General features: G+C 39.3%; 1 protein-coding gene across 2 annotated transcripts in view; it reads left to right on the top strand.

Moving 5' to 3' along the window:
- The window catches only part of CIITA (class II major histocompatibility complex transactivator), a 30,053-nt gene that overhangs the window by 10,567 nt on the left and 2,680 nt on the right, over positions 1-16,806 (top strand). For both annotated transcript variants that reach the window (XM_075105306.1, XM_075105304.1), the window contains exons 7-19: positions 2,731-2,880; positions 4,057-4,197; positions 4,336-4,392; positions 6,497-6,562; positions 7,018-8,725; positions 8,839-9,012; positions 9,876-9,947; positions 11,274-11,354; positions 12,835-12,927; positions 13,271-13,354; positions 14,170-14,253; positions 14,744-14,827; positions 15,469-15,561. In XM_075105306.1, coding sequence (XP_074961407.1) covers positions 2,731-2,880; positions 4,057-4,197; positions 4,336-4,392; positions 6,497-6,562; positions 7,018-8,725; positions 8,839-9,012; positions 9,876-9,947; positions 11,274-11,354; positions 12,835-12,927; positions 13,271-13,354; positions 14,170-14,253; positions 14,744-14,827; positions 15,469-15,541 — 2,867 coding nt within the window. In that variant the 3' untranslated portion in view covers positions 15,542-15,561. The remainder of the gene's footprint in view (positions 1-2,730; positions 2,881-4,056; positions 4,198-4,335; positions 4,393-6,496; positions 6,563-7,017; positions 8,726-8,838; positions 9,013-9,875; positions 9,948-11,273; positions 11,355-12,834; positions 12,928-13,270; positions 13,355-14,169; positions 14,254-14,743; positions 14,828-15,468; positions 15,562-16,806) is intronic.

The following is a 16,806-nucleotide window of genomic DNA, read 5'->3' as shown; positions in this document are numbered from 1 at the left end:
GCATAAAATCTATGCTTTCTTATCAGTAGCTATTAAACTGTGCATCTTAGGACCAACTACGTGGTAGCCTGGGAACAGCTGGATTCTTATGCCTCAAAAGAATCCAGCTGTTCCTGCCAGGTGGTAGAAAAATTACTTCCTTAGCATCAGCAAAGGCACTGTTGAACTTTCCTAAATCCATCTGAGAGAAGAAAGCAAAACAGTGGAGAATTGGGCCAGTGCCAATTTTTGTAACTTTTGTCACATACGCCATTTGTTTATGATGGGTAATGTGACTCAGGCCATAGTTTGGCATTTCCTGGGTTTGATCCTCTTTGTTCTAAGCGTGACACCTTCCAAAAATCCAGTGAAGCATCCTACTGAAAATAACTGTGAAAAGATGGCTTCTTGGCCCAGCCCATGCTATAACGTCCTTTAAACCAAAGTAAGAATGGGAGAAAGGGAAATTTCTAGGTGTTGCATGCTGTTAAGACCATCTACAAGGCAGTACCTGTGGCCAGCAGGCAAGCTGTAACTTGTTCCCTAGGTGCAAAGTGGTGCTAAAGTTCTTACCCAGCTGTAGCCTAAATGGGTGTCTCAGGCATAGCTAAACCAGCAAAACAGTCTCCCAAAATCCATGTGAGAACAATCACCTTTGGATGAATGTATTATACTGTGTTTTGAAGTGACATATACATTAGTGTGTGCTAGTACCCTTCCCGAGACTCATAAGGGGAACTCTGGCTCTACCAAACCCCATGGGCTGTGTACATGTCAGGGTGGGGAGCCAAAACCAGCGTGTAACCTAGAGAGCCATCCAGAGAGTGCTTGGATCATGGGACTGCAAAGTTCAGGCCAGCAATTGCTAAGGAACTGTCACAGTCTGGATGAAAGTCACAGAGGGCACACACATGCACTGTGCCTGTGACCCAAACTGGTCTTCCAATATTCGTGTGGACTTCTGGGAGGACAACTGAGCAGAATGAGCTGTGAAAGAAATATATTTGTTGGATCTGGAAAGGTAATCGGAGTTCCTACTGAACTGGTACCTGCCAGTTGTAGTTATTCAGACACGTGAAGTTCCTGGCAGTTAGTACTCTTTGAAGGTGGATTACCTTCTATCTGCTTAAATTCCTTCATAGATTTGGTGCTTTTTAAAACCTCTGTTTATGCTACACTAACAATGAGAGTTTTCAATAAGGAAATGGCACATGAGTTCCTGATTTAAAAAAAAAAAACTAAACCAAAAGAGTAAAAATGCCTTATGCTGCAGAACTTGCATTCCAGTCTACAGTATCATCACAGAGCTGACAGATGCTTTGTAAGCTGCACCTATCCTTTTCTGGAAAGTGCTCAGAATATTATCACTCTCTCTACCTTCTGTGTGTGTAAGGCAGTATACGTACCGGGTACAAAAAAGCTAATTGACAGAAAGATGAACTACAGGACAAAATCAGGAATTTATTTAACCTGTCATAAAATGAGTGTCACAGTATGATCCTGCAAAGGCAAATGCATCTTCAGAAGTGTAAGACTATCCACAGTAAAGACGATAATGAGTACTGAAGTTCAGAGTGGTAAGCCAAGGATGAGATTCTTTCAAACAGTTGAATGAAATTAAACTTTAGATTTGCCCAACTGTTTGTGGCTACCTATAACAGTACCTGATCTTACCTGACCGTAGCAATGCAACAGTCCTTGAATAGGAAATTACCTTGATGATTTACACACAAGCTGATCACATGCAGATTTACACACAAGCTGATCACATGCAGATTTACACACAAGCTGAAAAACACTTTTTAAAGTCTGGTTTTATACCACAGTAAAAATGAAAGATTTCTATAACAAAATAATACATCAGTTCCTGATAAAAACCTAAACACAGCCCATCCTAAAGAGCTTGACAGTGTACACTATAGTGGCACAAACCTACACAGGTTTGTAGCTCCTGATAACACGTTAGACCACAGAAAGCGATGAAATAGAGAATTAATTGTTACTGCTAGACAGGAGGGGGAAAGAAAAGCAAAATGAACTCTGAGAATAAGGGTGTGGCAAACCCAATGAAACTGGCACACTAGTTCAAAATAAGCAAGTCTATCTTACTTGATTTATAGAAACTTTCGATATGCAAATGAAATCATACTATGCACAGGAGTCTCCCTCCCCATTTGTTGTCTTCTTGAAAAAGCGCTGCAGGCAAGTTGCGTCTTTTAAAACTCAGGTGTTTGTGACTATTCTTTCGGAAACCCTCTTAACACAGACCAGTTATCCTTACAAGCACTGTAGTGTCTAAGTTGAAAGTCAAGGTACTCAATTTATTGTACTTGGGCGCCTCTAATCTTGTGCAATATTAAGGTAACAAACCATTCTTGGGAAATTTAGTACAGCCAGGGTAAGACCGTGTTATGTCTTCTCTGTCAATCATCCATGTGTAAGATCATTTACATCTAAACACATCTGAAGGTTTCTAGAAAGAAGACAGGCCAGGCAAGATGAGGAAAAAGAAAATTAAGAGAGTGAAATACTGGAAAAAAGTGATCTTCTACAGAATTTCATAAATACATTTTAGACTTTGAGATCTGAGTAAGTTTCGGAAAGCTATTGTGAATTGTTCTTGCTTTTGGAAAATCAAAACAGAACTGATCAGAATCGAGTGGTTTATAATGTCTATTGAAACCTCTTCTTTGGCGCCCTTAACTTCTAGGAATGAAATAACTTTTCCTTTTGTTTTGCCTTTTTTTCAAGTGGAAGTCCCTGCAGTGTCTTCAGGGAATGGCAGTTTCTTAGCTATGCCTCTCAACAGCCATGCAGCTAACTCCACCTCATTAATTAACCAGCACATGTCCTTTTCTGTTCCTGCTACCAATGCATTGGAAAGAAGTTTTGTAATTCCTGGTATGTACAGTACAGCTATAGGTGTGCACTTGTACACAGGTTGATTTTTACAAGGGGAAAACTCTCTTATAAATCTGGTCATTGCCACGAACAATGGCAGGGAAAACAAGTATGGCAGCTGTTTCAATCAAGCACCTGAAAGTGTGGCACTCACTAAAAGAATGAAAAATATTCAAGGGAAATTAAAAGTGCATTGCCCTTAATGAAAAAGAACAAGCCTTTCATTTAATTGGTGAAGTGCAGGTTAATAGATAAGAGAACAGAGTTATTTACTATAGTTTAAATAATTACTAGTCTTAAGAACAGGAAATCACAAAATTTTCATTAATAAACTTTGGTTTAGTTCCAATTTCTTTTTCATCCAGAGGTTTGTAAAGGACTGTGGGGTAATTATATTTGCAATAGTAGAACAAAATCTAGGTTGGGATTTTGTTCACAAAAACTGAGTACTAATCCAAGTGATGAGCTGTGTAGCCACTCATGGTACACTGCCAAGTGCTAATGACAAAGACACAATTCAGCACCTTTCACTGTTAAATCTATGCTGGAAAGGAACCAAAAAGCGGTGGATAAGTTAGAAAACTTTAAGTATCTGATGATAGCTGAAACAGCACAAAGTAGCAGAAGAAATTGTGTCATACCTACAGAAACGCAGAGCTATGGCTGATTAAATTGCAAGCACTGCATCATCAAAAAAAATTCCCAGTGAGGGTTCTGAGGGAGGATGGTTGCTAGCTGCTTGTACAAGCTGCATGAAGTCCAATTTTGTGGCAAAGATGTAGTGCAATGGATGGTAAAATTAATTCAGATACATAATATTTATACATTTTCTGTCTTCTGGATCTCTGGTCCATACATGTACAGACTTTGCCTTAAGCATTTTTCCTTACGTTAATAGAATTTATCTTTAGGCTATAACAAACCAGTGGTCACTAAAAGCTGGGTAATCCCTTGTATTTCACATTCATTGTACCTTTTAAGAGTTTTTGGTTTAATGGATTCTGTGGGCCTCATGTGATCCTATGAATTCTGGTTCGTAAACTTTCCACTGGGAATATTTGCCCAGAAGCTGCCAGAAAGGGTAAGTAGCTTTTAGAAAGCTTTTTCTTCCTTAGAAACCTTTAGAAACCAGGAGCCTTTAAAAACAGAAGAGTAATTATTCTGCACTCATTTCAGGATCTTCAGCACCTTTGATTCCAGAGTGTCTACCTGTTGGCATGAAAGGGAGCCAAGAGAATACAGGCTTTGCAGATCCTCCTCAGCAGATCCTTAACTTCGTTCTTGGAAATGGCACATCTGATGTTATAATATATCCAGGTAGGAGCAATAACCTTTTATCCACATAAATAGACAGAAAGTACTAGATAATCAATGCTGTCAACAAAATACTAAGTTCCCTCATTTCAGTTACTGATAGCTATGATAGGCTGAAAACTATCATTTGTTTCTTTCCAGTGTTGACTTCTTCCGTGGAATCATTGATATCCCCAAGTTTTCCAGTTGGTTTATGTGGTAAGTTGAAAATGAGGTTTTGTACATACGGTACTTTGGATTGGGAGAGAGAGTGTATTGCCTCTACCCAAAGCCAATTCTCCCCTCCAGGCTTTACTCATTTTGATCTTATTGAGGAAAATAAAAATTAATGGCATTTCCTTCTTTGCCTTGATCATTGGCTGCTTAGTCTAGTCCAAAATACAAAGCAGATAAGGAGTTGTAGAGCTACAGGTTCAGCTATATATTAGCAGCCAATCCACTGGGTTTGCTATGAAGTCCAGTTTCTGGAAGAAGTCTTTTTGTCTAGTTAAAACAATACTAAAGCCGAGTGTGCTTGAGCAGAAATGGAAGTTCTGCTCGTACTAGCGTGGCCTGAGCTGCTCGGTGCTGGAAGCCAAACTGCAGTCAGCTCACATGGAAGCCCCCAAACCAAAATTATGACGACTTATTTAACTAAACATTACAGAAGCCTAATATACAGAAAGGCTTATAAATAAATCAGAGCCTTGATCCAGGGTATAGCAGTCCCACCTGTGGTAGCAAACTTTCAACAGACATTTTTCATCCAGCCCTCAGAGAGCTGTTAGAAGAGGGAGTTTGATTTCAGTGGTTATTTAGTTTCTGATCTCTGTGTACCCTGGTGATGAGAGCTGCTTGCAGTTTAGTACAAGTGTTTTGTTGCCCTCTGGTGGCTACCACCACCAAAATAGCAAAATTTTAAAGTGGGGATTAATAGGCAACTACCCCTAGGTTTGGGAAGTATTTCTAAATTGTATATACTATTTATGTGGATACACAATACTAATAATTCCAACTGATTTACAGTAGCACAATGTATGTACATCGCAAACCTCAAATCTCCAAATGCAGCAGAAAAATTAGCATGTAAGCTAGCAAGCCAGTCTCTTTTCCTTTTTAAAACATTAAAACCTAATTGATTTGACCAGTGCTGCTTCCCATCTAAATGTCTCATTACAGCTTTTCTCGGTTTTCCATTCTGTTGTTTTTATTTAATAGAATAAATAGTAAACTAAAAACGGATGCCTTAAAACAGGCTTGTCCCCTCTTTATTTAATAATTTAAGTTGATTTTTCTTCTACAAGGAGGAGGGCTATCTCTACATCAAATGTATTCTTTCACTGGAAAAAGGACTTGCTTATTAGAAGTCTGTGGGTGCTTCCCTGCTAGAAGCAACTCTGAACTCTAACCATCCTACCTGTTGCTGGCATGCAGGGTAGGAATAGATTCCCAGACCTCTGAAACATTAAGATTTGTCTTTTTTTTCAAACCACATTCTACATCAAGATGAACCAAATATTATGGCAATAAATTAATTTGTACAAATCTAGGGAGATTAACCTGTTTTTGTTGGATTCTTTTTCTCACATCTCTGCTGAGTGTAGGTACCATAAGTCTATTGATGAGGTTGGGTTTGTTACAGTCTCTATCAATTTAAATTCTGTCCTGCATCTGCAGGCTTTTCCTACCAAAAGTTTTGTCAAAACTAATACTCTGTCAGTACCAGTCTGTAAAAAATATGCTTTCTCTGAAAAATTCCCAATTTCTTTGTGTATGGCAGACACTGCTTATCTGCCCAAGTGTGAAGGTCTGCAGTAGTTTGAAAACAAAAAGGCAAAAAGAAAGAAAATTGGACAGTGACAGTACTTTGTCAGGAAGAGCAATGGGAAAATTATGCTACCAATAGTCACTTCTCCATCACTTTCATCTTTCATACTTGGTTGCAAGGTGTAGAATAACAAAAGGAAGCTCTTGCTTTTAATGGCATAAAGAAGGTCCTATGTGTGAACGTGAATTTATGCAAAACACTGACATTTGAAAAGAACAGTGTTGGAAAAGAACAACTGTCGGAACAGCTGTCATCTTGTTTCGTGTCATATGAAACAAGAAACTGCCTGCAACAGTTCATGTCAGCTGAATTGTACTTCTGTGAGGATATTTTTCCTTTCCCCTGTGAAATAAACAAAACATCTCTTTCTCCGGATGTTACATAATGTATTAGCAATGAACTTGAAAATTTGCATTAGTCTTATTGTTAAAATTAGTAAAGCTGAATCGATGACTTGAGGATGTCTTCCTCAAGTATATTGGGTTTTCTTTCCAGGTTTAGAAATATTCAAAGAACTCCGAGTTCCCGTCATCCCCCCTGAAGAACCTCTCAAAAGACCAAGTGAGTTTAGATCTCTTGAACTTAAAACTTCCAGTATTTCTTGGCTAATTTTTCTGTGTTTCTCTCCATACAGAAAAGCTACGTGTTGTAGGAATTGTTATTCAATAATTTGTGAAGCCATTCCAAGTGTCAGAGCATGATTTCTGTTTTTAAGATATTAGACCTCTCTACATTTAGATATCTAGTACCTACTTAGGAGGTCAGTGTACTTAGCTGGTTTTATCATATACGTAGATACCTCCAAGATTATTCAGTTCATAGGTCTAAAAGTGTCTATTGTGCCTGCACTCCTAATTTAAGTGCCTGTAGTTGCATTGGATAAATGCAGACCTACATGCTTTATGGGAACTGATGTATTTTGACCATAGTACAGCTATGTACTTAAACCACCCTGAAGCAATGTTGTAATTTGTGGACTGGTTTCTTCAGTTCGTGTGTGCTTTTTATTCCTCTAGAGCCAGTGGAAGCTTTCTGTACATCACTTATGGATTATTTCCGAGACGTGTGCAAATCAGTGGCCATGGAGCGTGAAGTAGCTCTTGATCACCTGTTTATTGATGGGACACTTGTTCAAAGCCAAATTGAAACCAAGACTGGGAAAAATAGTGTAAAAGCAATGGAAAAGGGGCTGGTAACTTGCAGTCTGCAAGGGAAGGAAAAGGCAACCCTTAAAAGAAGTCAAGTATTTCAAGTCCTGGGAGGTAAAGACTTAGAGACTAAAGTGATTGTGGTGCTGGGAAAAGCAGGAATGGGCAAAAGCATTCTTGTTCAGAAGATCTGCCAGGACTGGTCCAATGGAGAGTTCTCTCAATTTGAATTTGTATTTTGGTATGACTGCAAACAAATAAGCTTGCCTGAGAAGCGATACAGCTTGAAGGAACTGCTTCTTGATTTTTTTGTGAAACCTCAAGAAGGAAGCAAAGACATCTTTGAGTATATATTGCAAAATCCTGCTAAAGTCCTTCTGGTTTTTGATGGTTTTGAAGGGTTGCACGATCATGAGAATTTTCCTCGTTGCTCGGCCAGGCAGCCTGAAAAAGACTTGTGTAGTATAAAGGAGCTGCTTTCAGGACTCATCCAAAGAAAGATACTCAATGGTTGTACTTTATTACTTACAGCAAGGCCAAAAGACAAGATGTACCAGTATGTGTCCAAAGTGGATAAGACTATTGAAATAGTAGGATTTTCTCATCAGCAGAGAGAATTGTACATAACCAAATACTTCGAAGGATTACCCTACTGTGATAATGCACTGAAATTAATCAGAGAGTGTGAGTACTTGTTCAGTCATTGTTACAGCCCTCTTATGTGTAGATTTGTTTGTTTTCTCTGTGAGACGGTACTTGAAATGGGAGACAAAAGCCTTCCTTCAACTCTTACTACAGTCTTCCTGAAATTTGTTCGGCAAAAGATAATACCTATGCAAACAGATGTTACAGCCATGCAAAATCAAGAGAGTCTTGCTACGCTAGCCCGTATAGCCTGGTATCTTGGAGAAAAGCACCAAAGTGCCATGAAAAGTGATCATCTTCCTTCTAAGGAAGTTAAAGAATTTGCTTTGAAATATGGATTTTTCCTGCCATTTGCATTTCCCAGACCTTCAGATAGTGGAGAAGAGGAATTTGGGAGCACATTCTCTGATTTTGTCATTCAGAATTTTTTGGGTGCGCTTCACCTTATGTTAGCAGAAGACATCAAGGATAAAAGTCTAACAAAGTACCTGTCTTTTCCATCCAAGAAGAAAAAACCTTATAACTGGTCAGATTTAGTGCCTCGATTTCTAGCTGGATTGTTGTTCCTCCAGGATGACTCCTACTTCTGCTCCCTTTCAAATAAGGATGTAAAACAATCCATGAAGAAACAGAAAACACTCTTGAAATATTTTAAAAGGCTTCAAATAAATGAGCTCTGTCCAGAGAGGTTACTAGAGCTTTTGCATTGTATTTATGAAACACAAAGCAATTATCTTTTGCAGCATGTGGCCTTAAGGCTCAAGCCAGATCTGTCTTTTCTGGGCATACTTCTCACACCACCTGATGTCCATGTACTGCACTCTATTTTAAAAAGGTCAAGAAAAGAGTTTTCCTTGGATTTGAGAAACAGCAGCATTGACATGCAAGGGCTAAAAGACTTGGTTGGCCTAAAGAATGTGGCATCGTTCAGGTTGGTCAATCTTTGCAGATAGTAGTGACATTCATAGGATAGTATGTAGATGACACTTTCATGCAACAACAGCAGTCCTATCTGTTGATTTCACATGTTTTGTCACTTCACAGGGCCTCCCTCAGTGATACAGGCAGGCTCTGGAAATCTTTAGAACAAACAAAAGACTACGAACTGCTGAGAGCATCAACTGAGAAATTTGTTCTTGATCCCTTTAAGGCAAAGACAATGAAGGATGTCAGTGACCTTTCAGACCTTGTAGAGATGCAGGAGAAGATGATCAGCTGGTAGGCTCATTTATGATCAAAAGTCCTCTTAATATACTAGTGAATTAAGAAAATGGGGGCTCACAGACGGTCCTGGAGAACGGAGTCCTCTGCTTGTCCAAAAAGTAACTAAGGCAATGCAAGCTCTTGTATCATCTCGGAGCATTCTCCTACCCCGATGCGTGGTGGTTGTCATGGGAGGGAGAAGCAATGCAGAGTATTTATCAAAAGTGCCAATATAAAAGCCACCTGTCATTTTTTTCTTCAGATTCCTTTTTAATCTCTGAGTATGCTATCTTCCAGCTGCTTTCAGTTACATAACTTGGGATAACTGATTTTTGCCCCCTGTAGCACCTGGGCCATAAATGAAGGCTTGTTTTGCACCGGTCACAAATGACCTGAGTCAGTCCTTTAGCTCAGGAGGTAAATAAAAGCTTTTGTTATGTGAATTATAAACCCTGTGTTTTATCCCTGCTCGTGATCTGGCTAGGGGATTGGTTGCAATTAAAAGCATGCATAAATAAAGTATTTTGGTTGGGTTTTTTAAAATAAAAATGGTAACTTCCATTTTAACATGGGCAGAGTATTTTGATTAAAATATACACAAAATAAGTTTTGTGTCTGACAGAAAATACTTGGTTTAGAAGGATGTATTTTTAAGTTTTATTGGAAAAAGAGCAAACGACTGCACTATGAAAGGCAATTACCAGATTGAAATGAATTGAATGAAGAAAGGTTGGAGAAGTTATTCTGAAGTTTCCTGGATCTGCAGTTAATGCAGCAGTAGTTTATTTCCTTAAAAGTTTAATAAGAAAATGTTTTTAAAGCACTGTTTTGGTTGCTAGAATATTTCTCATACTCTGGTTCTACTGTTACTTATTTAGTGTGCAAGATGCATCTGGTTGTGGCAACTATGAAATTCCTGCTATCAAAAACCTCAGAAAACTAGAATTTGCGTAAGTGATACACCTCTCTGTTGATTGATATATGATTACATTTAACACCGAGGAGGGTCACGGGTATTGGCTACAGTCATTGAACTAATGGATGCTTAGTTTCTGTTAAAGCATTAAGTAAACACCATTTATTTCTGTTTTGCTTTTCTCAACTAGATTTGTTAAATTATGGCCAAAACTCAAACAACGTCATTTCTGGCTCATGCAGTGATACCGGTCAACATGTTGTGTCAGTTTTGTTTGATTTTACTGCAGGTTAGCTCCGTATCACCAGATGTAGATCATGTGCCACGGGATATAAAATATCTTGATTGTGATCCAACTACCTGGGAAATATTTTTTCCCCCAGAAATGCTCAACTTTCTATCTGAGTCTTTTGATGTAATTTTATGCCCTATCAGAGCTTAGGCCATGAGGCAATAACGTCAGAAAATGCCTCCCAAAGAAAATATTTAGCACTGTTTTCCTGGGAGAAGGAAGATTGACTTGGAAACACTGACTTTAAAAATGAGGTGTAGTAATGTTTCGTTTACCCCCTAAACTGTAAGCAGCCTCCAAGGTTATTCTATTGCTTAAAATATCCTACCATAGCGTGTGAATTAATCTGGGCAGAAATCACACCAGTGCAATGGAGAACTCTCATCAGGTCTTCATCTGTTTCCTGCTCTTCACATCTGACCCAGTCTAGAACTGCTATGCTTGGCCTCACTTCTGATTTTATGCTGCTTTCTCTTCTCATTTCCTCTCCTACTTTCCCTTATTTTAAATTTTTTGTTAAAATTCCGATCCTTTTAACTAGGCTGAACTTGTTCTGATACCAAGGAAACTCCAAATAAGAGATTAGGATCTGAAGGACAAATGCTTGGATCTGAAATATTAATGCTCAATTTATGCTTTAAGCTGCAGTAAAATGTTGATCTTAAGTTAGTTTGAATTGCCAATAGTTGGGCAGGGAAGATATCTTTTTCATCTCTGTTATCAAGATTATAATATGTAAATTAAAAACCTGAAGAAACAGAAAAAGAACAGAAATACAGGTATCTAAAACAAGTGAGGTGAATCTTGCGAAGAGTAACAAAAAAGTAGCAAATGCATGTACTGCTGCTTCTGCACAAGCAGCTCTGCTCTGTCTGACCTTAGCCTTGGGGGGTCATCATCTGGAGGCTTCAAAGCAGAAATCATTGCTGCAGATTGTAGAGAATGGCTGCTTCTAAGGAGTGTAAACTAGCTTGCATTTGAGGCTGCAGGGGAAGAACTTAAAAATTCATAACTTTTGCTGTTTCTGAGTGTGTGGAAGAACTGCTGCATGTCTGTATTTTCTTCCAGTCTGGGTCCAGTATGTGGCCTACAGGGATTCCAAAAACTCGTGGAAATCCTTGCAGCATTTCCTTCACTTCAGCATTTAGAGTGAGTAATGCTAAAGATTAACTTAGCTGATGTTCCTTCTCAGCAGCCCTTGATGATGGGGGAGCTCGTGTACCCAGAAACATTTTATTTGCTAACAGGACTACTTGCTTTGATTAACAAAGTGAAAACCAAAAGCATTCAGAGAATATAACTGCAGACTAAAAGCTAGCACTCCTCATGTCCCTTAAGATACTTGGCAGTGGTTCATTCAATACCCCTTCAGTCACTTCCCCTATGTTCGTCAGTGGTTAAAAGCTTGTGGGAAAGATTTAGTACAGAGCCCTGGGGGGTGCTCCCCCTTCCTGCCATGGCACTGATCAACACTGCCTGCAGATTACTTATTTCTTCATTCAAGCTCCATAACATGCCTGAGCGCCGGGCTCCCTCGTGGTGAGGTTTCTGAGGGACTCATGGTCGTATCTGCCCCAAGAGAGAACAGGCTCCCTCCTGACCCAGCAGCAGTGTTAAGTTTGGGAGTTAACTTTGGTATTTGTGCCGGTGCTGTGCACCTTCTGGTGTCAATGAACACCCTGAACTTCTAGCAGAACTTGTCAGAGCTTGAGCTTTGTGGATTTGATTCATATAAAAGATATTAAAAAAGCCATATTCAGCTAGTATCTGGTTTTGTCCTGCCCACGTATTTTTACACAGTCTTTGTCCCTTCCTTTGCCAGGAGCAGTGTTAGAAATAGAGTTTTAAGAACTCCAGTTACTATTTATTCTCTTGTGTCCATGACAAACCATCTGTCTCTAAAATTTTAAGCTTCTTTACGCTAGAAACAATTGTAGCAACAATAGTCAATATTCTGCCATCAACTCTGTGGGAAGATTACTGGGTTTTGAGAGGGCCTTTGGCCTTACCGGCCCAGCTCATTGGCCATTTGTCTGTATTGTATTTGGCCTTTTCGTTATATTTTGGGAAAACAATAAAGCTCTAAAATTGGAATGAGTCCAATGTATCCCAGCATTGCCTGTCAGATTAGAAGTGGATCCAGTATCTAAAATTGTGACTACCTAAAACTCTTTCCATCTGGATACCTGAATGAGGAAAAACTTCATTTCTAATACTCCCTACCTGGAGAAGGAGCTTTTTAGGCAGGGATTTACAGCATCTGATGGATTTTGTCAGTTCTGTATTTCTGTGTGCACAGGAAATTTTGTTTCAGCATAGCTGGAACACAGATATTTCATAAGCATTTTAATAATCTTCAGTGTATGGTGGAAGCAAGGCATTAAGTGCAACCATTTGCATATCAAAGGAAATGGGACAAACTGTTCAACTACTAGTAAAAAAAAATTCTTACACTGTAAATTTGGGAAGCAGAAAGCTGCTTATTAGAGAAGCTGTAATCTGTGTGATACTTGCTGATTGAGGCTACTGCAGAGGAGCTTCTCAAGATATATACAGTGGTCTGTGAGGTGAATAAACTACAAAAAATTAGATTAAAACAGAAGCTAATTCTCTCTTTGCTGTCACCCAGCCTTGATGCTCTGAGTGAAAATGGCATAGGAGATGAAGGAGCAAAGAGTCTATCTGAAGTCTTTCCAACACTGACATCACTGGAAACATTAAAGTAAGTGCAAGGTTAACAGTTCTGGAAAAAACTGAAAAGAAATAGATTAAACCTGGAGCCTTAAGGGACTGTGTATTAACAATTATGGGCACAACTAACCTGTGGGCATATAACACCAATGAGTCTATGGACATACTTAATCTGTACATTCATTAGAGAAATAGGTCGATCCTATGGCAATTCCTTATTTCTCTTCAAGGGCTGTAATTTGTCTTTTTCCCTGGATTTGGTCTAAACAGACTGTCCAAATTATGTAAAAAAGACACAGAAAATGAATTTTCCACACATCGTAATAATTTAGAATAAATGTACTCAACTAACAAAGCGATCTCTCTTACTGTAGCTTATCACAGAATAAGATAACAGATGTGGGTGCGGAGAAACTAGCTACAGCTCTTCCTTCCTTGTCTTCGTTAAAGACACTAAGGTAAGTAGTTGCACCCTGTTCAGTTTTTTATACAACATACCTTGCTATCTCTGTCAGAAATTACTGAACATGGAACAAATACATACAGTGTGCAGCAGCCAAGCTTTTTAATTCATTCTTGCATAAAGTCTTTAAAGAGAAGGGAAGAGGAGAGAAATGTATGGCCAAGCACAGACATACAGAAGGATATCTCAGGAATATAATGAGGACTGCACTGATTTTCAAATCCAATCCATAATACCTGCTTATGAATAATAACCTGTACAAATGTGCACACAGGGCCATGATCGACTGCAAGCTTATGTGGAGCTTGCTAAGTGCAGTGCTAAGTCCTAAGCCAGCAACATGGTGGTGTGTGTTTGCTGATATGGGACCAATGGTCCATCCCACTTCATTAAAATGTCTGGCATAGGCCTGAATGAAGTGTCTCAATAGGGAATGCAAGAAACCATGGTGTGCAAATCTAGAATAATTTGCTCACATGGAAATCTTGTGAATGCTGTGCATTCTTTTCTTTGAGTGTTATTTTCTTGCAGATTTTTAATTTGATCTATTGTAGACAGAAATGTTCTCATTATTCATTAGGAATCTAGACTTATTTTTGCAGTAGCTGTGCTAGCTGAAGAAGGGACGTGACCATTTGCCTTACTTGATACAGAAGATATGAAACTGTGTTTTAAATATTAACTGCAAATAGATAGGATAAGTTGGAAGTTAATATGTACCAACCATACCTGAATTTCCTTGATCTAATATACAATCTGTTTACATTATCCATTATTCAATTGTGACTATACTGGTTTGGTTTTCTGCAGCTTATACAATAATAGCATTTGTGATTTTGGAGCAGAAAATCTTGCAAAAGTTCTTCCTGCGATGGCATCTTTAAGAGTGCTAGAGTGAGTATGACATCTTTTGAGATGGCCCAGGAAAGCTTACTTGCTTGGATACGGAAAATTCAAATCTTCCGTGCTTGGGGTAGAGGAGACAGCAATTGAGGAAGAAAATTTCAGGGAAATTTTACATGGAAAATGTGCTTATGCAGAGTCCAGATAATCAGTGGTTAGAAGGGATTAAGGAGCGGTTCACCATAAAAACAACAAAAAAATCCGTTTTAAGGTGGGAGAATAGGGTCATGGGGAGTTGGAGAAGGACCTTGGGTACATAGAATAAGGAATCCCTCAGATGAACTAACTTAATGAAGTTCCAGTTTGACCTTTTGAGTATTTTATTATAGGTTTTTTGAATCAAGGATTTATTTAGGGTTTTTTTTCTTTCTTCCCTCATCTGCAGATAAGCCCATGTACTATTTTTGATTTGAATGAAATGTTTGTTTATACTGCTATATGATGTGATCTTCATTACTAAAGTTTTCCCCCCACCCTCCAGTGTTCAGTATAACAAAATAACTGGTGTTGGAGCCCAGCAGCTGACTGACAGCCTACGAAAATGTCCCCATATAAAGAACTTGGTGTAAGTCTCCTGATATGCTGTTTGCTGTATCTTCGTTCTGTAAATTGGGTTAGAATTCATGCTAAAGCTGTGTTCCGTATTTGTCAGATTTATAAGAGGCACAGGAAAAGACATCCCCAAAATAAAAAGCTGCCACAGAAGCGTTAAAAATGTTGTCTCTGGTTTCAGTTGCACTAATTCCTGATCGTCCCAGGCAAGCAAGCTTGTCCTGCTTTAAGCATAGTTTATATTGAGCTCTACCCTCCCAGAGTACCTGACCTAGTCTGTGCTGCAGGACTCGTATTCAAAGGATAAACAATGAGCAGCCATCATTGGGGGTTAAATAGACTGAAGCTGTCAGTACACATTCAGGGGAAGGGCATTTGACAGAAAGCTAAAGAACAGTTATGGACACAGGACTGTAGTGTGCCCTATAACCAGAGTCAGCCAGGTTATGGAGGAGTGAACTGCTTTCTTCTAAATGAAAATGCATTTTCATTTGTTCCATAGCTTAAATACTTTAATAGAATAATACTCAAAAGGGAAAGGCAAATTTCAAAAAAAAAAACCACAAACCAAAACACAAACATACAAAACACTAAAAAAACCTGTGAAGCAAATTACACTTAAAATCTCTTTCCTTTCTGAATTTGCCCTTACAGGATGTGGAATCCCACCATTCCCTATGGAGTTCTCGAACACCTTCAGCAGCTGGACTCTAGGATCAGTGTGTAGATTAAGATGATCCCATAAAGGTAACATAAACCCTGGCTTCCTGAGACAAGAAAGTTTGTTTCTGTGGCAGCTGTTGATTCTGTTCTCACTGGCAGCAGGCACAGTAACAGCATCAATGCTAAGTGAAGAGATGCTGCCCTAAAGTAGCACAGATCAATATCCCATCAGGCCCCCTTTCCCCCCACTCACCTTGCATCCCTTATCTCCCTGGCACCAGCACTAGCAGACTGCAAGAGCTGCACCAACAAGAACGGACTTCTTCTAGGACTCCTAGTTCAGCCCAGTTCAGTGACTGGCAGCTCACTACCTTCTGTTTTGTGGTGTGGAAAACTAAATAGCTGTGTCCTTCTCATGTTTATAGATTAGTTCTGTACTTAGAGATTGTTTTGTGTTGATTTTTAGTAAGTTGTTTAAATTTTCCTTTGTTTAATACAAATCCTCAATAGCTGCTTGTCTCACTATGAAGCGCTCGCTATACTGTACTCAGAGCAAACCGTTGGTTCCTACATTCCTTGTTCTCAGCCTGTTTCGTGTGGTTTAGCCACTGGCAGCCACTTCTACTTCATTGATTCTGCCTGCACAGTTTCAAGGATCCTTGAAATAAATGCATCATTACCAATTTGCTAACAGTTTGCTGAAGATTACCAGGATCTGACTGCCTTGGTGCTCCTGGACTGAAGGAGCTGTAGCAGGCATGGAAAGTTAGGGTTTTATGTAGGATTTCTGCTCCCAGTTTTCTGCCATGTGCTGCTTCTTGCTCTTAAAAAAACTGATGCAGGATGCATCAGTGAAAGGATCCCAGTGAAGAATGAGAAGCCAGAGTCAAGCCAGATGCCAGATGTTCTCCAGCTTTCTTTCACATGGCAAAAAAAACCCCCAACATTGCAGAGTGATTGCCAGCTGCTTGAGCTGTGGTTTGAATGGTCCTGGCAGCAGTTGCAGTTGCCAGTGGCTCCCTAAACCATGCAGTGAGCCAAGCTTTTGCATGATTCTTGCTCTCAGTGTACTAATCACCAGATGTAGCCTGGGCTATATATGTGGCACTGATCAGGTTACAGGTTGTGGAAGAGTCAGGTGCCATACCAGCTTCACAGACTAGCTTTATACAGCAGCAGTGAAAAACTAGTGATCCTTACTAGCCTACAGTACAACTAACTCTTTGCCTTGTTGAATAACAATACCTACTTGGGAAAGAAGACATTAGGGATATGAACACTTCCAGGAAACCTTACAAGAGCAAAGCTTTCTCTAGCCTTCTGTGTCTG

Source organism: Phalacrocorax aristotelis, chromosome 10, assembly GCF_949628215.1.
Source record: "Phalacrocorax aristotelis chromosome 10, bGulAri2.1, whole genome shotgun sequence".
Classification (NCBI taxonomy): Eukaryota; Metazoa; Chordata; class Aves; order Suliformes; family Phalacrocoracidae; genus Phalacrocorax; species Phalacrocorax aristotelis.
Note: the sequence above shows the minus strand (reverse complement) of the source record. Positions and strands in the feature narration are given on the sequence as shown.